Source organism: Scomber japonicus, chromosome 9, assembly GCF_027409825.1.
Source record: "Scomber japonicus isolate fScoJap1 chromosome 9, fScoJap1.pri, whole genome shotgun sequence".
Lineage (NCBI taxonomy): Eukaryota > Metazoa > Chordata > Actinopteri > Scombriformes > Scombridae > Scomber > Scomber japonicus.
The window spans coordinates 11,022,590-11,042,945 of record NC_070586.1 but is presented as its reverse complement, the minus strand read 5'-3'; the positions used below and the strand labels follow the sequence as shown (position 1 = coordinate 11,042,945).

Here is a 20,356-nt window from a genome sequence, read left to right as displayed (position 1 = left end):
CAACTGTTTTGTTCTGAGGATGGCGCAAGAGAAAAAGACGTGGTCATTAATCAAAGTAGCTTATTAAAGGAGGGATATTAATGTGTTCAGTAAATTCCATGACAATTAGATTATTACAGACTGTGTCCCATGTGCAAAGTTGAAATTCTGGCTCTCAGGGCAGTACAATACAAAAGTTATGGCTTAAATCAGAAATCAGACAGATTTATCCTCTGGGGGGCATAATTTCACAGCAGTCTATAGATTTATAGACTTAGATTTTCTAGGATCTCGTGGAGAAATGTTGGCCTATGTGGCACGTCAGGTTGTCGCCTAAAACATAAGGCCTATAAGAAAAATCTAGATAGGCGTTTCCAACATATCTGGCTCTGGACCACACTGTTAGAAGAACTTAGTGTCATAGTCTTGCTTTCCACAATTAAAAAATATTGACCACGCAAATTAATTTTAATCAAATTTAGCTGAAAATATGCAAAATGGCAAAGCTCCAAGAAGATGCACAGGGAACACTTGCTGAACAATATCCACTAATAAAATTACATTTATTGCACTTGTGCAGAACCACGCTGATCTACATTTGGCTGTGAGCCCTCATTCCTGAGCGCTAAATTGGTTGACCCTCTATTCATCTCCTCCTCTTTCCAAAGACAAGAACTAAACAATGGCCATCTACTTGTTCTCATTAGCAAACATTCTACACAACCGGCTTGCCTCGTAATCAATACCTTTAATTCCCTAATGGCCCTGGCTGATTTAACCCCAGCCATGTTGAGAGAAGGAAGGAGCCAGAGAGAGAGAGAGGCTGGAAGATTAAATCTACGTGATGTCCTCTGGCTTGTTTTTGTGAGAGTCTCTACTTTCTGTCAGAGATTTTCCTTACAGCACTTGCAAGCAGGAATTTCCCCTGAAGGCAGGTGTGGGTGGAGCTATGATGAGGTCAGAGGTCAGAAGGAGATAACAATAAGAGTGCTCAAAGCTCCCCCCGCCCTCTTCCCCAGGTAAGGACAGATCTAATGCAGGTGAAAGGGGACGCGTCAAAGTGACTGACAACAATGCTACAAAGCATCCGAAATTATCCCCTGCCAAGTTAAAAATGTCTCAGTTGTCTTTGTATGGCTGTGTATTTCCCAGAGTCCTGATTTGCTGCTCTAAAGTCCCTAAATGACTTCAAAGCTTTCTTTCTGTTTCTGTGTGGATGGTGATCAAGTCTAATATTAGCAGAAAGTTAACTTCATCCCCATGTAGAGGCAGACAGTTAGTGTGAGGCCAGAGGCAAGAAAAAAAAAAGACAAAACATCCCATTGTTAGAGTACACAGGATTTAAAATAAACCTATATGCACACAAATAGACACATAATTACTCTAAGGTTGGCAATTTTTTTTATGAAAAATGTATATTAATTAATTTGGTTTGTAGCAAAAATAATCTTGGATGGTAATTTTCTCTTTTTTTTAACAAGCTTGGGGCAGTGAGGCTTTAAAAAGATAATTTTAGACATTGATTGCATGCGCGTGTGCACACACATATTATTGCTATCCTTGAGAAGCCCCTCCATTTATTGCGTTCATTGGATTATATGAAAGTGGCTCTTTATGAATGTGGCTCTTTCAAGAAATGCCACATGATAACCCTCTTCTTTGTAGGCTCTGCCAGCACATCTGTATGAATCTTTAAGCAGAAGAACAGGTCAACCTTTTGACTTGTCTAAGATCTCATAATCCAAAACATAACCATCAGTAACATTAGCCTTAATTCTCCAAAATTATACTCTAACAGCCTCTTAAGAAATGGAGGAATGGTCAAATGACTTCACTTCACAAAAATATCCTCTCTCTTAATTCTAAATAAAGTCTAAATCTCTTTTCACACTGTCAAAAGAACAGGAACAAACACAACAGACACACACACACACCCTTCTTCACACAGTGATGCCTGAACCTGCCTCAGTATGCTGGTTGCGAAGGATGGTTGTGGTGAAAGCTGGTACAAGACCACCTAGGGGAAATATTCAGCCTCTGAAAACAATGGCAGAGAGTGAGATAAATACTGCAATAACACAACCTGAAAGCATCCATGGTTCAGGCAACCACAACAGCCACGAGGCAGGGCTGTGGTGCTTCACTCTGGGCTCCGTTTCTAGACTACACGTCCAACATGTTCGACTTGTCTCAGCCTCTTGCTTATTTTGACTCATGCTTGTTCATTTGACTTTTCCTGCCTATGATACATCTTCAAAGAAGAATTTATTAACAGTCCTGTCATTTAAGGAATAAAAAGGGGGGATTGATTCAATGCATTGATTGGTGGGATGCACCAACTGTAGCTAGTGCAGAGAGAGGTACACCTCTTCGTCTTTAACAGGCTTTATTTTTTATATTATGAGTATTGACTATTTTTGTGATGGATTTAGTCTGGTCCTCATTTGGCTTGACACATCTTGGGCCCTTGTCCAATTTGGACTCAGTGTAAAAACAATAAATCAATTGCGTTAAATGAAAAACCAACAATTTTGATCATCTATTAATCATTTAAAGTTATTTAAAAAGCATAAATACCAAGAATTCAATGGCTCTGGGTGTCACTTAAGACATGGCCCTTCTGGCTGTTCCTATTTTATTCTCCATACCTTTATTGCTGGACTAATTATAGTGCTAATTTCTTTTTTTGTTTATTTTCCTGTGTAAAGCTCTTAGTAGCACTGTTTTAAAAAGTACTGTATAAATAAAGTTATTATAAGTTATTATATTTAAGTAATTTATCTTGCAAGGGGACGTGAATATATGAACCAATTTTGGCAAACCTCCCTCCAATCATTGTTGAGACATTTGACTGGTTCTCAGCCTGCTGATGGAAGTAAAGGAATGACCAAAAGTGATCAGGATTCATCACCTGGGGACCATGAAAGTTTGCATCAAATTTCGTGGCATATAATCCAATAGTTGTGGAGACATTTGGCTAACAATCCAAAATCTCAACCTCTTGGTGGTGCTGGAGAAAAATCTATGAATAAATCATATCATATAAATCAAAAGAATCTTTAATTATTAACTGATATATAATCAATAATTGCAGCCCTGTTTTGATCACAGCACTGTGTTTCGAGTGGAGATCGTTTTAACTGCAAGGAAGTGGAGTTCTTTTATTGCACAAAACAGTAAATTTAACAGCTTGTCTTTGAGAAGAAAAGATGGACATTTACAGCAATGGAGGCAGAGTAAAGTTCAAAAAAGACTAAGTAGTAAAACCCTGTAAAACCCTGACCTGGACAGCTCAGTTTCATCCCAAAATGTTGAACAAGAGGAGCCTATAGCTGTTTTTGGACACAGATCACTGGTCAAATTCATTCGTTAATTGCGGGAGGTTGACTCAGGTGTCCCACAACTTCAAAGTGCCATGTAGCAGCTTCATAAATCACTCTTAATGAAGGCAATATCTCATCACTGCATATTTTCCTCAGCTCTTAGTAATAAAATCTTGGGCCAAACACATAACTACTTTGTTTTAATGTTTTCAAGGTGTGGCTGGTTAACTTGCCAGATGGATGTATTGCCTCTGGTATTGAGACTATTGTTTGACAGTGACAGACAAGGTTAATCAGACATTGCCTCGATTGTTCAAACAGATGAAAGGGTAACCTACTGTAACTGAGGAATTCATATCATATTTCAACTTGATTTACAGTTGATGTGCACACACACATTGACAGCTCTCTAACAAAGGACTATCTCAAAATATCAAAAGCATTGCTTAAAGCAATTATGACTTCCACATAACGAGTCTCATTGCACAACACAGCAGGTATGTGTTGTCATGTAAACATATGATATTGACGATAAATAAACCACTTAAATGTTTATTTGTTACATTCTGTTAACAGGTCCTATCTTCATCTTGTCTAAGTTTGCTAACAATTAATATGATGTACAGCCTGAATTAAACCTTAACAGCACAAATGGTAACAGGAGTTTTGAAAGTCAGAAGTCTTAGCCTGGTAATAATTGGTTTCTTAGTAGTCATAAACAACTTTATCAAACTCTTTCATTCAGAAAATAAATATTGAAAAGATGGATAAACATCCTGCAAAGAACAAACATATATGTTACATATTCTCTCAATGGTCGCCAAGGTAATGATAACAATAAATTGGATGAAAGTACTCTCCCGAGACATAAATCAATGGACTCAAAGACTAAATATACACAATGAAGGGTGTTAGGTCACATTTACAAATGAAGATTGACATTTTTCTACAAAGATGAACTCCTGTTAGGATATACTTGGGACTATGAATGCTTAAAAAGGATATGGTCTGAGGTTTTCTCTTGTTTGGAAATACCTGTCAACTCTGCTCAATATCACCAATTGTTTGACAAATGAAGTTTGAAAAAAAAAGGAAAGAAAAGGTGGATAGATGTCCATGTGGATTTAACGCTTACCATCCTGTAAACTTTCTCTTTAGGACTGTATTGAAATGGGAAAACCTCACTGCTGCTCCACATTTCTCCACTGCAAGAAAACACAGTGGCACAACAAGTTTTTCTTGGTTGTGTGCTGTTGAGAGATGAGTTCCCAACACACAGATCAAACCATCTTTGTCTTGGCAAATGCTGGAGGACTTTACCCTGACAGTTTCGCTCTGTGTCAATCAAATCAGGCCAACGCATATCGTCAAGTAAATGCATGTCAGCTTAAAGGAACCACACAAAAAAACAAAATGTACTGCCAGTAAGAAACACTGTAAGAAAATAAGCTTTTAAAATCGAGAGACGGTTAGCAGGAACTATCACATTTCCACTGGTCAAATCAGTTAAATGTTTTCTATAGAGCTGATCTTCTTATAAAGAAGTGTTTTAACATCTAGAGACACCAGAGTATCATCACACTGAGATGTACTGTACAGAGCTATGGAGAATCTTGTGGTTTTGTTAAGTTTTACTAACACTTAATAAAGTCACTTTATGGCCTGGATTTTCTTTAAAATCCCAAACTAATCCTTTGTCAGCAAACGGACATTTAACTAAAAACAAATGTTCAACTACCTGGTGACCCTCCACTGGTAAATTCCTAACACCTCATTACAACTTGCATTCTTTGTCAAACAACATTAAGCCTTTTTTGCCCTACACATTGAAGCCTGATATTATACTTTACCTAATTCCATCATTACTTAACTTAACTTAGAGAAAACTAACCTTAACGACAATGTAAATGTTTGAAAAGTAATCCTCTAACTCCTTATTCCTGTTTTACCACATAGCTCAAGTTAATCAGTTCAGTGTAGGGGAATAGATCATTTAGAAGTTTTAGATTTTAGGCTGGCCTGCTACACAGGGACTGGATTTCAATAAATAACAATTACGACAGGGCTATGCTTAGCTGACCATTTAGTGGCCTGGAAATTGGAAAGACCCAGGACAACGTGCACCATGAAAATGTCAATTTGTACAGTAGACGATGTGCCTTGACAGCATGCCTTTTTGAAATTCTTAGATAATTTCACCGCATGACTAACTGCTGCCATGAGGGATTACTAAAATCAACAAATGTTGTGACCTACACTGTAATCCACACTGTCAGACTATGAGTTTCTGGCCTCACGTGACCTGCCTGGCACCGTGTGCGCTCCAGCAGGGTGTGTCACCCTCGCCAGGGTGGCATGACCCTAGATGACAGGGAACCCAGCTGGATAACAGGCTGACCATTGGCAGGCTCCAGGTGCCTCAGCAAGAGGCCACCAACTAAACAAACCACGCAACATCGAACATAAGCAAAAAGGTAGACAAAACGAAGGCACAGACACAACAAAAGTCAGACAAAATGAAAACAAAGGCCACTGTTGCCCTTTCTCTGGCACACACCAGTGTTATTTCAGCCTCATATATGTGAACACTGACACTGAGAGAGCATCAGCATTCTCTCACTTGGCAGCTTGGAAGCTTTCAAGCGCAGCAGATTGAGAACAGGCACCGCCAGAAGGTGAGGCACCCCGTGGCGATTGTGGTTTCACAATAGATGAGACAGAGTGTTCGTGTCTGAAAGGTCCCTCATATCCCTGCAGGGAGAAACCGTCTCTACTGAACAGGCATGTTTTAAAGACACTGGATGCCTGGATCCCAGCTAGCACCATCGTTTTTTCTTACATTACAGAGCTCTGTATAACACTTAATGCCCTAAAAGAAAGAGGAACGTTCATGTAAGACAACATTTGATACAGGGGAAGCTCTCAACTGTTAGAAATGGGCCACATGTCACAAGAATGGGTTACATGCTGTGCAGTCCTGGATCCTAGACAAAAACATGGCTGAACCAGCACATGGCAAACCCATCTGGAACAAAAGCTGGCCTAATTTTATCAGAGATAAGGGAAAAGCATGGCTCTACACAGAGGTGGTGTGGGCTGTTCTCCTCTTTCCTCCAAAACCACAAAGGTTTGGGGATATCTAAAGCTAAATTGACAGTTGTCTGAAATAGGTCAGTCAAAAGTCTAATGGGATACGCACAAGCTCCTATACACATGAAATCATTCACACATGCAAAAACTTCATGGATAAATACATGGATACACACAAGCCATCCAGCCAACAGGCATTATTTGATGGGTTAATGGGTCCTGGGCTATTCACATGTCAGGCTTTAGTGAAGAATCTGCACAGACTGTATAATGGTGGGATGGCTATAGGGGGTGGGGGGGCTCAAGAGGTCTGGTGGTACAGTGTCACGAAAAGTCACACAAGAAAGTCTCAGCTGTTCCCCAGTCACTACCGTTCACCAGTTCACATCAAGTGCACACATGCTGCATTTTACTTCTATTAAAATTGTACTTCTTTTGCTTCTATCTAATGTGGCAAGGATACTTAAAGTATTTATTTTACTTCCTATAAAAAATAAAATATTAACCTCTTAAAAGTCAGTGCCCAGTCCTCAGCCAGCATTACTGTCTTTAAGAGGCTGTAGCAAACTCAGTTTTAAAGCTAAAGTGAAGATTTTGGTAACATATAAAAGATGACCTCAGGCATCCATTGGTACCAAATATGTCTTGCTAGCCTGTAAGGAAAGGGGCTGAATAAGTTTTTCCAAAAGTTTTGACAAGGGGAAACTGTCATGACTATTTTCAAAGGGGTTCCTTGACTTATCACCTCAAGATATCTGAATGACAATGGCTTCTATGGGTGGTCACAAGTGCAGTATAAATGTGTTATTTTCTAAAAGTGGTGTATTTGAATATTTCTGCATATTGGGGCCCCTAAACAGTCTCGGGGTTGCATAAATTTGGTATGACTGGAAAGCTGAGACTCTTTTGGATTCATTAAGCATAATTGCATTCATGTGTGATGATATTAACCCTCACAGTAGACATTTCATTGTATTGAGAGCATTTCTGAAACCTGACCTCACTGTATAAAATGACCCATTGTGACCTTTTTAACAATCACGACCTCATGACAGTTTTTATCCACAAACTACAGACACAGGATATTCAGAGGCTGTATGGCTTTAGGTATACTGAGGCGCCTAACCAGAACACAATGTTTATCACAGATTTACAACTAGAAAATCATAACACACAGTTCTGAGCTGCATCTCAAGTTATTCCTCATGTTCTCAGCTTTCAGATTATGTATACCACTTCTATGTGGTGTATACACTGGTATTTAAAAAAAGTGTTAGAATAGAAGACAGATAAAGAAAGAGAAGAAATGTTTAATAGAGTAGAGATTGATTACATAAGAACAGGGAATGTATTTCATGATTGAAGGAATTAAATATTTATTTCGGTTAAGATTTCAGCTTTCACTTCAGCTGAAGTTCAACAACCATCTTTATCTTTTGCAATGTGTTCAGTCACCAGATTCTTATGGTGCTAATGCAATAAGACTTCTGAACTAAGTCGCCACGTACTAAAAGTGAAAAACACATGATGTTTAAATAGCATTAAGTAAGTAGTGAGAACTATCTAATTAGCTTAGAAATATAAGTATTTGTGACAGTTACTTGAAAAAGCAAACATGCTTGCAGCAAAACGCTGGATCTGAACCTCCTCATCAGGAATCCTGATCTTTGGCATTAGTGTAGATTTATCCACATGAGCCTGTTTTCAACAGCAGTGATTAAAAAGGCGGAGGGAATAAAAGTAATGTGATTAAAGATAAGCAGCTCTCTGTAAAAGTGTGCCAAACTGGTAGAGAAGACACACAAAAGCACAGAGTCTCCCTTACCAAACAGTCCATCACATACATCTATTCAGGCATTACTGGACCAGGACACTCTCATACCCACGTGAACAAATCAAGCAAATATACCCAAAAACAGGTAGATACACAATAACTCACATACAAAAAACCATCAAAAGCCTGTCAAAACAAGTTAAAAAGCCAAAGGGGAAACTTATGATCGCACATACAAAAACGCACACACGCATGCTCACACGCAGAAGCAGTGATTGACAGCATGCATTAAAGTAGGGGCAGGCCCGGGCATGGCAGGGGGAGGGTTGACGGGATGCAATTAGAGGCATTTTTTAGATGATAATAGCTGTGTACAAGCCATACAGTCTATAAAAGCTATTCATAGCAGGCAAGCAGATGAGCATAGCAATGAAAGTGGCTGGTCCGTGTGCCCATGATATAGCCCTGGGGGCATGAAAGGGCAGAGAAAAAGGAGTGGCAATCGCTTACTCTGGCATGTAGGGATGTCGCAGTATCTCCAGTAGATCCCGTCTTCATGATCTGCAATGTAGCACCACGGCTGAACATCCCCATCAGGATTCCTACAGACATAAATACATACAGGCCAAAACGTTAAACCATGTACCCACAAAGCTGGTTAAAGTGCAGGAAAACATCTTTTCCTCTCTTTTTTGGTTTTCCTTTTTTTTTACTAGACTGGCTAAATTTAACAATGATGCATTTTTGTGTCAAATTGGAAAAAGATCACATATTTCTGCTCAGATACTGTCAACTTTCTATTCTCTCTAACCCACTCTGTGATCACTCCTTTACATTTATGATTTAACTGAACACACAACAGTTGTATTTATGTTTATGTCAGGTGTCTTCCTATATCATCAAATAATGAGCTGAGTTTTACCTGGTTTATAGGTAGCATTTATAAGCTGCAATCAAATCACTCTGTTTTGCTCTTTTAGCCACAGCAACATAAGCAGTTAAAAATGTGAATGAGAACAAAAAATCGTGCGAAAACTGCTGTATTTAAAATGCTGTAGCACAAAAAAGGGGACAAAACAGAGTACCCAGATGTTAGCTGTGATGCACATTTTTATTTTTTGGCCAACCAAAGAAGAAGAAGGATGATATTGATCAATTTTTCACTTATTTGGGGATTAGTGTGGACAGTTTTTATACATAAACTGTATTTTTGGATTTGTCTGTCTTATTGTGATTGTAGTTTTAGATATGCATTGGTCATGAAGGTTAAAAAAAAGAGAAGGAAGAGAAAGGAGGAGGGGAAAAGGTAAGGATGACTGAGTGATGGGAGGGATGTGAGCGCAAAAACAACAAGACAATGACAGGCTATCAACTGGAAACCCTGCTGCAGAAGACTGAATACTCAATAGTGTTTCAGAGGAAGATTATCTTGGTTGTGTCAATCATCCCTAGTAGCACCCCTTGGCGCTTGTTGATCTAGCCTCTTCCTCTGCACTCTGGAGGCTTGACCATGCATGTCAGGCAAGGGCCAGACCAATGGGCCTTGATGGGTGGAGATGGTTAGAGGTCGGGGGTGGGGGTGGGGGCTCTTTGTTCTGGGCTAGACACAGACCTTAAAAAGGGATGGGTGATGGGGTGAAGCTTTTGTCTAAGTCCGCAGCCTCTTTTGAACCTCATCAAGGCACTTTTAAGCCATCATAATAAGGCTGACTGGCCCCTCAGTGCTCCTGCTTTTCAGTTTCACTTACAAAAGCAATGAGAAGCTGGGTTAAAGATAGAAATACCTAAAAGCGTTGTGCAGGCTCCATATCTCCAGGGTAATGATGCGACTTTGTTAATCATGACCCTTATGGCGACTTCTAAATTGCTGATAAATGAAATCAAATGCAGTGGGAGCTCCTTTTAGTGCTGTTTCAGCTCTTTAAGCTCAATTTCAGGATTACTGTGAACTGTAAAAATACACACCCTGCCAACTAAAAAAGCCTTCTAGGATGACATAGCTATTTTTTTCAGCCCTGACTGTAATTGCCAGAGACCTTTTCTCTTCTCTTTTGACACACCTCATTGTAGCATCTTGAAAAAGCCCTGCGGCGTTGCACTATCCCGTTTCGCCTTTTGTGAACAAAGTTGTGAAGGGCGTTTCCATTTCTTTTCTTCCCCTATCAAAAACAGTATCCTGAGTTTCCTGCTCTCTTTTCAAACTCAGAATGAGGTATTGACAAAGATGTCGTTGTAAAGACTTTTTTGGGTTGAACTCAAGTTTAAATGCCTTAAAGCTTTTCACTTTCATTATCTGGCAATCAGTTATTGCTTTTTCTTGCACCCTGACCCCAAAAGAAATGTCACATTGTTATCTAATATTTATTCTACCATTCTGCTATCAAAACAACTTAGATTTTCTTTTGTGACCCTAACCTGAAATACCCCATGTTCACAGCAAACATGCCTTGTTTTCCAGAAAACTGCAGCACCGTATCATGAGCTCAGATCTGTTTGTTGCTCCACCCAAATTGGAGGCAGACACCTGTTTGTTTAGCCTGAGGCTACTACTGAAATAGCTGAAAAGAGAAAAAACTGAGTCCAACCATCAAAACACTGGATTATATACCCTTTCTCTATTTCTCTCTCCCCTTCTCTCTTTCATGCCTGTCAACGTGTAACAGCTATTTGAAACTAGACTCCCAAGAACTCATCTATAGCCACTTATGTAATTTACTGCACTTTCTTAATTACCCCCTAAGGAGGCAGACATGAATTACAACCATCAACATTAAAAGAAAACAACAACAAAAAAGAAAACAAAAAAACATCCTTGGTAGACCACCCATCCCATATCTAACCCATCGGCATCTTTGATCAGTAAATGATGTGGTGCACCCTTTTAGTGTTTACTCTTCCCCACTGGTCCCCAAATAGCGTTTCATGCCTCTCTCTCAGACAAACACCTCCACACACCGTTTTAGCAGAAGCATGGGAACATCATCCACAGGGCTAAGGTGAACAGGCCAGCCCACATGACAAAGAAACATAATCAATCCTGCCCTGAGGTATCTCTCTCTGTGTGTGTGTGAGAGTGTGTGTGTGAGAGAGGAGGGAGGGTAGAATAGAGTTTGGAAGGCAGACAGCCTCAGATTAGCCGAGGTGCCAGAGCACAGATAAGGGCAGACCTCAATGGGAGGAAATCCATTCATTTAACCCGGCAGCACAGAGACAGAATTTGGACCTTGTGGAGACGCTCTGATAAAAGTTGCTGCCAGCGTGTGTGTGTGTATCTGTGTGTGTGTCTTTTTTTTGTGGGAGGTGTGTTGCATTTATATCCATGTACGTCAGACATGGCCTGCTTAGCTTTGAGTAGCAGAGCTTGTTGAAACACTCACATACCCAGAGGTAGATCACAGGAGATGTTTGGACACTTAATTGTCACAATTACGCTGATTGACTCATTTTGCTCGGAGTAAGCCACACACTTCGGTGCAGAGCCAATTATAGCCACATTGGTTTTGCCTCACAGAATCTCCGGTCTGCACTGTGTGGCTTACATCTGAACACTGAGAAAAACAGCTGTTCTTGGTTGGCTGCTGTTCAAAAGGTTTCTTTAATAACCATTTTCCACATACCTTAATCAGAAAATTTACGGTCACCTTTAAAATGCCTGGCACTGTGAACCTGCACATAAAAATCTCTAAATAATTTACATCAAACCACGTGTGCAAATGTTGGAAATAACATCCTTCAGGGGTACAGAGCTTAAAGTCAAGCTTAAACGTAACTGCATTTGTTTAGTACAACTAGTAGATGTGTAAAAAAAGATGAAAGCGAAACTTCCCTCATTTTGCAGAATGAGAAAGTGGAGAAATGTTGATTGGAAAGTGGCAGTGAGAAGCTTGTCTGGGCTGGGATTTGAGGTCAACAGCAGATCAGAGTCTGGCAATTTACTGCCTGAGAGAAGAGTCTTTAATTGACTTGGATGATTTAGCATGCAAACTGCTGCCTGCTGCTGCACTGCATGAATGCATGTATTGAAGGAGAGGGCTTGTTGGTCATGAGCTGATATGTATAGTCTACTGTCTATTGTTGTTCTCTCACGGTCTACTTGTGCTAAATACAAGGTTGTGATCTTCTCGTGTCACATGTCCTGATAAACACACCACTGTTTTCCTTGACAAATCTTTAGTCTTTTTCACTGAAATTACAAAAGAACAGATTCTCCCTTACCTTTAACTATGTAGATGTTTGGTTTTACTTTTCCAGGCTTCGAGATATTTCACTCAGAGAATTATATTTTCTGTAAAGAGATGACGTTGCGATTTCTTTAATATAATTTTTCTAATTTTGGTGGACACAAACAGAATCACCTCTAGTGAATTGGGGTGGGGACAGAAACTTCTGTTATATATGAAAATCTAGGCACATAAAAGAAACTATCTGTATGGTTTAAAGTGGCAATTTGGGTGAACTGAGCAGTCAAAGACAGATGTCCATACATTTCATTGCATGAAATTGGTCCCTAATAATTCTGCGATTATTATAATGTTGATGGCTGATGCTTTAACACCACACAGTCTGTCTTCTTATCGGACACTTCTATTAACTTCTTCAATTCAACAAAGCAGCACACTGGGATTGTAATGTAGTCATACAAACGGTGGACAACTTGGCTGCAGTTTGCCTGACCTCAGATTTGCACCTGATATCATGGAGATTCAATTACAATCAACTTGGGAAACATTATTCACTCTGGCATTTCCATTATCTCATCTATGTAAGGGAAAGGCATTAGAAGCCATAGTGGACACTCATAAATTCTATAGTACACACACACACCTGCATATAAATAGCCAGGAAATGGCTGGCAAAGCTATTCAACCACTCACTGAACTGTCATGCACTTCACACTCTCATACTAATGCACTGGGGGGGAGAGTCCAGTAGATTCAAAGGAACAATAAACAAATTATAAATCCAGACTTCAATTTGTGTGTGAATGTCAAGAAGTATTCCAAAAAGGTCAAAGAAGTACTTAAGAAATGAACAACGTGTCTTGTTTAAGTGTAAAAGTGCAGCGTGACTGCAGAGTGACATCCATACTCAATACCACATTTAGGAATAAATCATTTACTTGCACTTCATGATACGAAATGATGAATTCTGGTTTGAAAGATACTCATGATAAGTAATGTGATATTCACTGCTGAAATAAGTCTTGCTAAGTCTCAGCTTAGACACGAGAGCTCTTGTCCTTTTCTTGAGGTTTTGTGCTCCTTTTTTTGCAGGGGAATAATGTGACATTTCCCCTCTTCCCAGTTTCTCCTTGTTTACGCTGGAGTATTTTATAGCAGGCTATAAAGATGAAATGTGAGGGCTGTGAGGGCTCTTTCTATGTGCAGTATTATGTGTCACTAGAAACTGAATTTGAATCATTGATATTTGAATTTGAATTGCTCAACTTGAATAACTGAGCTAAAAGAAAATAATGTGAATCACGTAATTTGAATTTGTCTTTGTATTGTTTCACTCGATTGCTCTTCCTCAATGACTACATGTGTGTCTCAGTCAGTCAACTAAAACTGAATAGCAAGAACTAAATTTGAATGGTGAGAAATGAATGTGGAAGTATATAGAGAGCTGAATTACCAGTGAGGGTCACATACAGTTTCAGATCAACAGAATTCAATTTCATAATATTGCATTCAGTTTCAAGTTCATTGGAATTCACTTCAAAACTAATAAATTCAATTTCTAATGCTATTCAGCTTTTTTCAATGCAGATACTCAAGTTAAACAATGTAAATTCAAATGATGTGATTCAAATTCATTTCTTAACGCAATTAATCACTTTGAGATATTCAAATTCAAATATAAATCATTCAAATTCAGTTCCTAGTGACACATATTTTATTGAGCACCACTGTGGTTCCCTATCAAATAAATCATCACAGGAAAAATGATGGGGATAGGACGAGAATTGAGTTTGTAATCCTTTACTTCTTTCCGTCTCAACATCTGATATGTGCTTAGAGCCGTGTGTTACTTTAACACTCAGCTTTGTATTATCCACCTGTGCCCTGGCCTCTGCTCTCATCTCATAAAACCACAATTGGCTTCAGGGTCAGACATGCCAAAACTGCCCAGGCTCCCCTTTTTTACCCCTCCCTCTCACTTTCATTCTTCTACCTCCCCCTTTTGTCTAAGAATTACCACCTATTGTGGAGTTCTTGCCAGAAACGCACACAAAAGCCTCAGATGAGAAAGACTTTGAAGGTTAAAAGAGGGTAAAAGAAATATTGAAAACAGAATTTGAATTGCAAGACACATTTCATGTAAATAAGGCAATTTGCAATCCAAATTGAGCAACAACGTCCAAGACAGTTCCCCACATGGCTGGGAAAATCCATCTCACGAGCCAACACTCTGTGATCAAACAAATCAGCATTTCTCTGTGGTCGGATAACCCTCTCCTTTACTGGCACATACATGTTCCCAACATGTGCACACAAACACACACACACACCACACACGCACACACACGCACACACACACGTGGGTGGAAGCATGCACAAATACTTGACCTTGTGCAGACATGCCATAAATGCCATCCCTCATCTTTTCACAATGAAGTGGCCACTTTGGTCCTCATTGGACTGGTAATGACTGACTCTTTACAAGGAGGGAATCTGAGAGAGACTGAGAGTAGTCGTAGCTACAGCCCTAAGTGACAGAAATCCTTCTCTCAGAAAGAAACAAAGCTATGAGTTGTCAGTGAGTTGGGAAAAGCTGCTAACTGCATAGGTGGCCAAAAAAACAGCCAAATCCAAATACGGTAGATGTCCATTTTGCATTGCTCTTTGGACATAATACACTCTAATGTGCAGGGAAAGCCTTCCTCCATCCTCTGCATGTATCCTAGTCATAAATCTTCCGAATTCCCATCCAGTTCAAGTAAAAACAAATCCATCCAGTGGCACTTCAAAGCATTGCTCCGTTATGAGTTTACAACCATGACTTAGAAAAATGTTTCAGAGGCTTTGGGCCGAGGAGGAGGGGGTGTTCTGTTTCTTATGGCTTGGCGATCTGGGCCAAGCCACTGCTCTGGATGTCTTGGTGAATTTGAACTGATTCACGAAAGAGTGCAGCACCCTTCAAATATACACGTTTGACAGTTATGCATACAACACTGACAGTGGTACTTGAACTGTGACTGAGGGATATAAAGGGTTTTCTAGAGACCCAAAGCCACCGTGTCCCCTCACATTCCAGGAACGATGGAGATTTGCTTACACACACTCTTCAAGCATCCTTGGGATGACAGGGCTAAACGTTATGCTTGGGTACCACCAATAAAATATTCAAAGGAAAATGTCTGAGCAGGTACCCTGCTCTCAAACCCTTTGCAAAATGACAGCAACCTAGTTCTAAATTATTCTGAAAGTCAAATGCTTTGTGTAGGAAGTTCAAAGCTGTGTCAAACATCAGTACCACTCAGTCTCAGTCTCATTTGCTTATAATGCCAATATGCCAGTATGTGGGGTAACATTGTTATATTGGCCACCATCACTCCTTCAATCTGTTTTAAGTGAAGCATTTGGGCTGGTGAGGTTTAGTTGTCATATGAGCTCCATGTGACTCACTGTAAAGTATATTGCAGTACACCAGTATCGACAACTGCAGAACACCAGTGCATTACAAAGCCCTAGATATAAGGATATACTGTAAAGATGTGATATCTCCCATTGGTGAATTGGAGCCAATTTGCAGCCCAAAAATTAATCTCTCAATATTTCTACAGAGAAGTTGATGCTTTTTGAATTGGACTCAATTGGAGCCATGGATTTTCTGAAACCAGCATCTAGTGGCTGTTGGTGGTATTGCACTTCTACATTGGCTTCAGCCTAAAGCAGTGGTAGTTGCCATTTAGATTTATGTGTTTGTCCTATTGCCAAACACTGAATTAACTTATTTTTAACATTACAACATCAACAGGATATAAGCAGCATTAAGAATTACATTAAGAAAATGTTTTCTCGTATAATAATCGTATAACAAAATACATATATACTGTATATATTACATTAAATAGTAAACTCACTAAAAAGAATGTTTCAGTTTTAAAGGCAGCAACAGTATCAACTGACCACCTCTGCTTTACTAAAATACAATGTCACAATCATATGAAATGAGAACTTTACCTTGAGTTAAGAGTTGATTTTATGACTTCTTGTACCACCATTATCAAAGAGTTAATCCTTTTCGTGAGTGTTACAATCAGTAAAGTGCCAGATTAAGAAAAGAGCCTCACCTGCAGTAGTTGTGCCTGCCCAAACCACCCTCTCCGTTGGGGTATTTGAGTGTGTTGTAAGGGTGCTGGAAGGTCTCGTTCCAAAAGAGGCAAGGTTTACCACCATGCAGGCTGGTCTGGTTCTGGAAGCCCCTGTAGTCCTCTCCGTTGGCAGTGTAACACTCTGAAAGGATAATTAAACGGAGAAAGTGAGAGAAATGAAACAAAATCCAAATCTGATGTCTGCAATAAGGGATTAGACAGCTATTAAGACAGAAATCAAAAGCTTGGCAAGAGCTTTTAAGCAGGCATGTAAAAGGCAGGCACATATGTGACCTGCTTTATTGAGAATCTGGGTTTAGTGCAACGCTCTCTTGCTATTAAAATGTTTTAATGTATTTGGAAAGATCATAGACAATAACTTTGGAATAATTGTATTCTTTGCCCAGGCTCAGTTCATTTCAGCTCGGGCCAAACGTGTTAAAGCAAGATCAATCACAGTATTGTTTCAATTAATGTCGACACACGAGCAAAGAAAAAAAGCCGCACAGATATACAGAAAGCAAACATGGCTTGAATTTCCAGGAAGTGTATGACAACCATATGGCTGCGTCAGAAAGAGAGAGAGCTGAGTTCCCAAGGCAAAACCATAGCTGGTGATGGACTTTTCTTCCCTTAAAGAGCAAATTCAAATAAACAATGGCTGATGGGAGTGTGATGAGCCGTCACTGCTCATCGCATTGAGCCTCAGGGGGGCTTCCGTTAAGAGAGTTTTAGCTACAACTGAATTCCTCTTTTGATTGCATTACGTTGGAAAAAATACATTTATTATGTGACTGTTATGATTACTCATACTGCAGGTGCACATAATTGCTTTGACTGTTGACAGAGCAGGATACCCCTTCAGTGTCACCAACTGGTATGAAAACAAGCTTTTCACTCTACATTATTTTACCATTAATCTGTCTGCAAAGAGTAGACGCCAAAGATGCCACATCAGCAACAATTTGAAGATGAAGTTCTGAGATATATTTCTTGTATATGTTCATGCAACACTTTTTAGTGTGAACCTATGTGTATTTTTCAAAATGTTAAGGAGGAACATGTGGAACTACTACGAACATTTCACATCATGCCTGTCAATCAAACATTAACAAGAAAAAAAAAACAATGCTCTCTTGTTTGGCTCGTCTCCATGGGGTCTTGTTGCTATGTACGTGGTTAGCCAATGACCGGCCCCTTTCATCAAGTCAAGCTGTCTGGGCTGAGTATGAGCTAATGCATTGCAATATGACAGTCATTATACCCCTTGGTGAGCCAGCTGTGCTCCGAGGTTCTTTTTCATTCCCTTTCGACTCCAAGGTTTCCCAACTTCCTCTCTCTCTCTCTCTCTCTCCCTCTCTCACTCTCTCTCTCCCTCTCTCTCTGTCTGTCTCTCTCTCTCATATCTTATTGTCTGTTTTCCTCTCTCCCATTCTCCTCCCTCCTCTGCTGCTTTTGCCTTTTTGTCATCCTCTTTCAACTCACATACAGACAAACATTTCTTGGGGGATTACTAGGTTGCTCAGCCTCAAAGCCTTGTAATGCAACTTCTGTAGTGTGTTGTCAGGTCCATCCTTAGATGGCAACCTCTAGATGTCTTTTCACAGGTGAAGAGGACTTTGGGCAGCATCAATTATTACAGTTAAAAGACCAAACAGAGGTCTCTGCTAATTTGTGGGAGATCAACAGACTCAGAAATCAAACGTCTGTGAGTCAATTATAGTAGAAGGGTTTTTTAAAAGTGAATGGATGTAGAATTATCGAGCCTAACAAGAAATAAAGTTTCATGTATTTAGCAGTTAGCTTCCCATACTTTCTACCACGTTTGCCATATTTATAGCTGTTACTTTGCATGCATACATGCATTCCAGCCTCTTGTATCCACCACAAAAGTAGAACTAACACTTTATTGTAGAGTAAATCAGAGGCCTTGGCCATTCTCAGTGTGTCAGCCAAAGTTGCCTTTAATTAAAGTTGTTTCGGCTCTGTTGTTCAGTCAAGCTTATCATCCATCCGTCGTCTGGCTGACAAGAGTTCAACAGCAGCAAAGAGCTGCAGGGTGTCAGGTTCCTGCAATTATAATGCCACTCTATTGTCTGTAAATGGCTCTCCTCTCTCTTAGCAAATTAATACTGCCTTGGCATGCAAGAATATCAACCACCAGATCGTAAATCCACCTGAGAGTGGCTGAGGCATTACACTACCCCATAAAATTAGAAAAACAGCTTAATGGTGTTACAACAAGGGTCACGCTCTTGCCACTCTTACACGAGGGAGCAATGAGAAGGGTGGAGGAAACAAGTTATCGTCGGGCTGACACCCAGAGGACAGATGAGACGTGTTAAATAACACAGTACTAACACACTTCGAAAGTCCGATTAGCTGCATGTCATCACCATGGAGTGCTTTACCTTTAGAAGATTTTGGAGATGTGGAGTCAATTTGGTTCTGATACCAATATCGTTTAATACGATAGTGGGCAGTGAGGAGGCAGACAGGAAACAAGGGGAGGGCAAGATGGATATGACATGCAACAAAGTTCCCTAGGTGGAATCGAACCAATCAATGTTCTGTCTTGCACATTAACCATTCAGCTACGCTCAATTCAAGACTGATGCTATTTGGATATGCACAGTACATTATGGTATATATTATCTTAAGAAGATTGGGAGCAGATGATGAATTTTTATTGTATTTACATATTTTCTTGATGCTGGCAGCCACAGCAACAAAAAGAAAGAGAAGGAAACACTGCTATTGGGATGTTGGCAATGGCACAAGCACAATCATGAGTCACTGCTCCCCAAAAGCAATCATGACTGTTATTGCCCCAGTCACAGAGGATAACATCGGGCAGGGACAGGGCAACCAACTGCATCCCAAATGAGCTCACGTCCTTCAAATATCTTGTCCTTGAAAAGAGCGGGTATTAAAATGACTTAACTTGGCTGTGTGTGCAGTGACGATCAATGCACTGTATCAAAAAGAAAGAGCCAAATGACTTTGTAAATGTCTCCTCTCCTCCTTCAGGAAACTTCACTCTGGAGTTTCAGGATGAAGCAGAGCTTGTCTGCACATGGTCCGATTGGAACGAGCTGCTGCTGGCAATCATCCCGCCCTGCTGCAGCCAAGTTAGCTTTCCAGGATGAGATGGTAAATATGTCAGCGTTTTGCCACCGGGAGGGAGACGGTGGAGTGTTCCATGTGGTTTCAAGGCACCATTTGCTTGTGGTGGGAATGGGAAGTAGCAGATCTGCAAGGACTCAGAGATAAGTGAGGCCATCGTAAAGATGAATGGACCATTTAAGAGCCCTGCGGACGGCCACACATCTATCATGCTGAAGAGAAAAGGCCAATTTTAAGTTGGAGTGGTGTGGATATGAGCATTTTATCCTGGCGGAAATGAAGAGCTCATCTGCTGATTGGACTATCACCACTTCAGGCCCACTCCCATCTGAACACGCCCAGCCCCCCAGCCCCCCAGCCCCCCACCTCACACCCCTTTCCTTGTCACCAAGCAACTGTTGCGCTCTTGTCACATGGGCCTTGGCTTTCTTGTGGTTTCATCATAGACCGTGATGGGAAACAGAAACACCACCGCATGAAAGACAGTGAGGGGCGGGGGGACGGGGGGTTGGGGGGGTGATCCTATAAAATACATGCAGATCTACAAATAGAAAAAATCCGGGAAAGGAAAGAGGAGGACTCGCCCTTGACCAAGCCTTGTGCTCACAAAATACTGCACCACCCGGGCAACCAGCAAGAGAAAAAAAAGAAAAACAGCAGAGGATCTCTGAGAAAGAACTAATCGCCCTGTTATTATATTTGTTGGGATTTGTGGCTAATGACTTCCACATTGCAACTTCAAATGCA

At 40.3% G+C, this 20,356-nt stretch overlaps 1 protein-coding gene across 1 annotated transcript in view; it reads right to left on the bottom strand.

Moving 5' to 3' along the window:
- The window catches only part of kremen1 (kringle containing transmembrane protein 1), a 55,474-nt gene that overhangs the window by 16,422 nt on the left and 18,696 nt on the right, over positions 1 to 20,356 (bottom strand). The window contains exons 2-3 of the mRNA XM_053324648.1: positions 16,463 to 16,625; positions 8,677 to 8,768 (exon numbers count right to left, since the gene is read on the bottom strand). Coding sequence (XP_053180623.1) covers positions 8,677 to 8,768; positions 16,463 to 16,625 — 255 coding nt within the window. The remainder of the gene's footprint in view (positions 1 to 8,676; positions 8,769 to 16,462; positions 16,626 to 20,356) is intronic.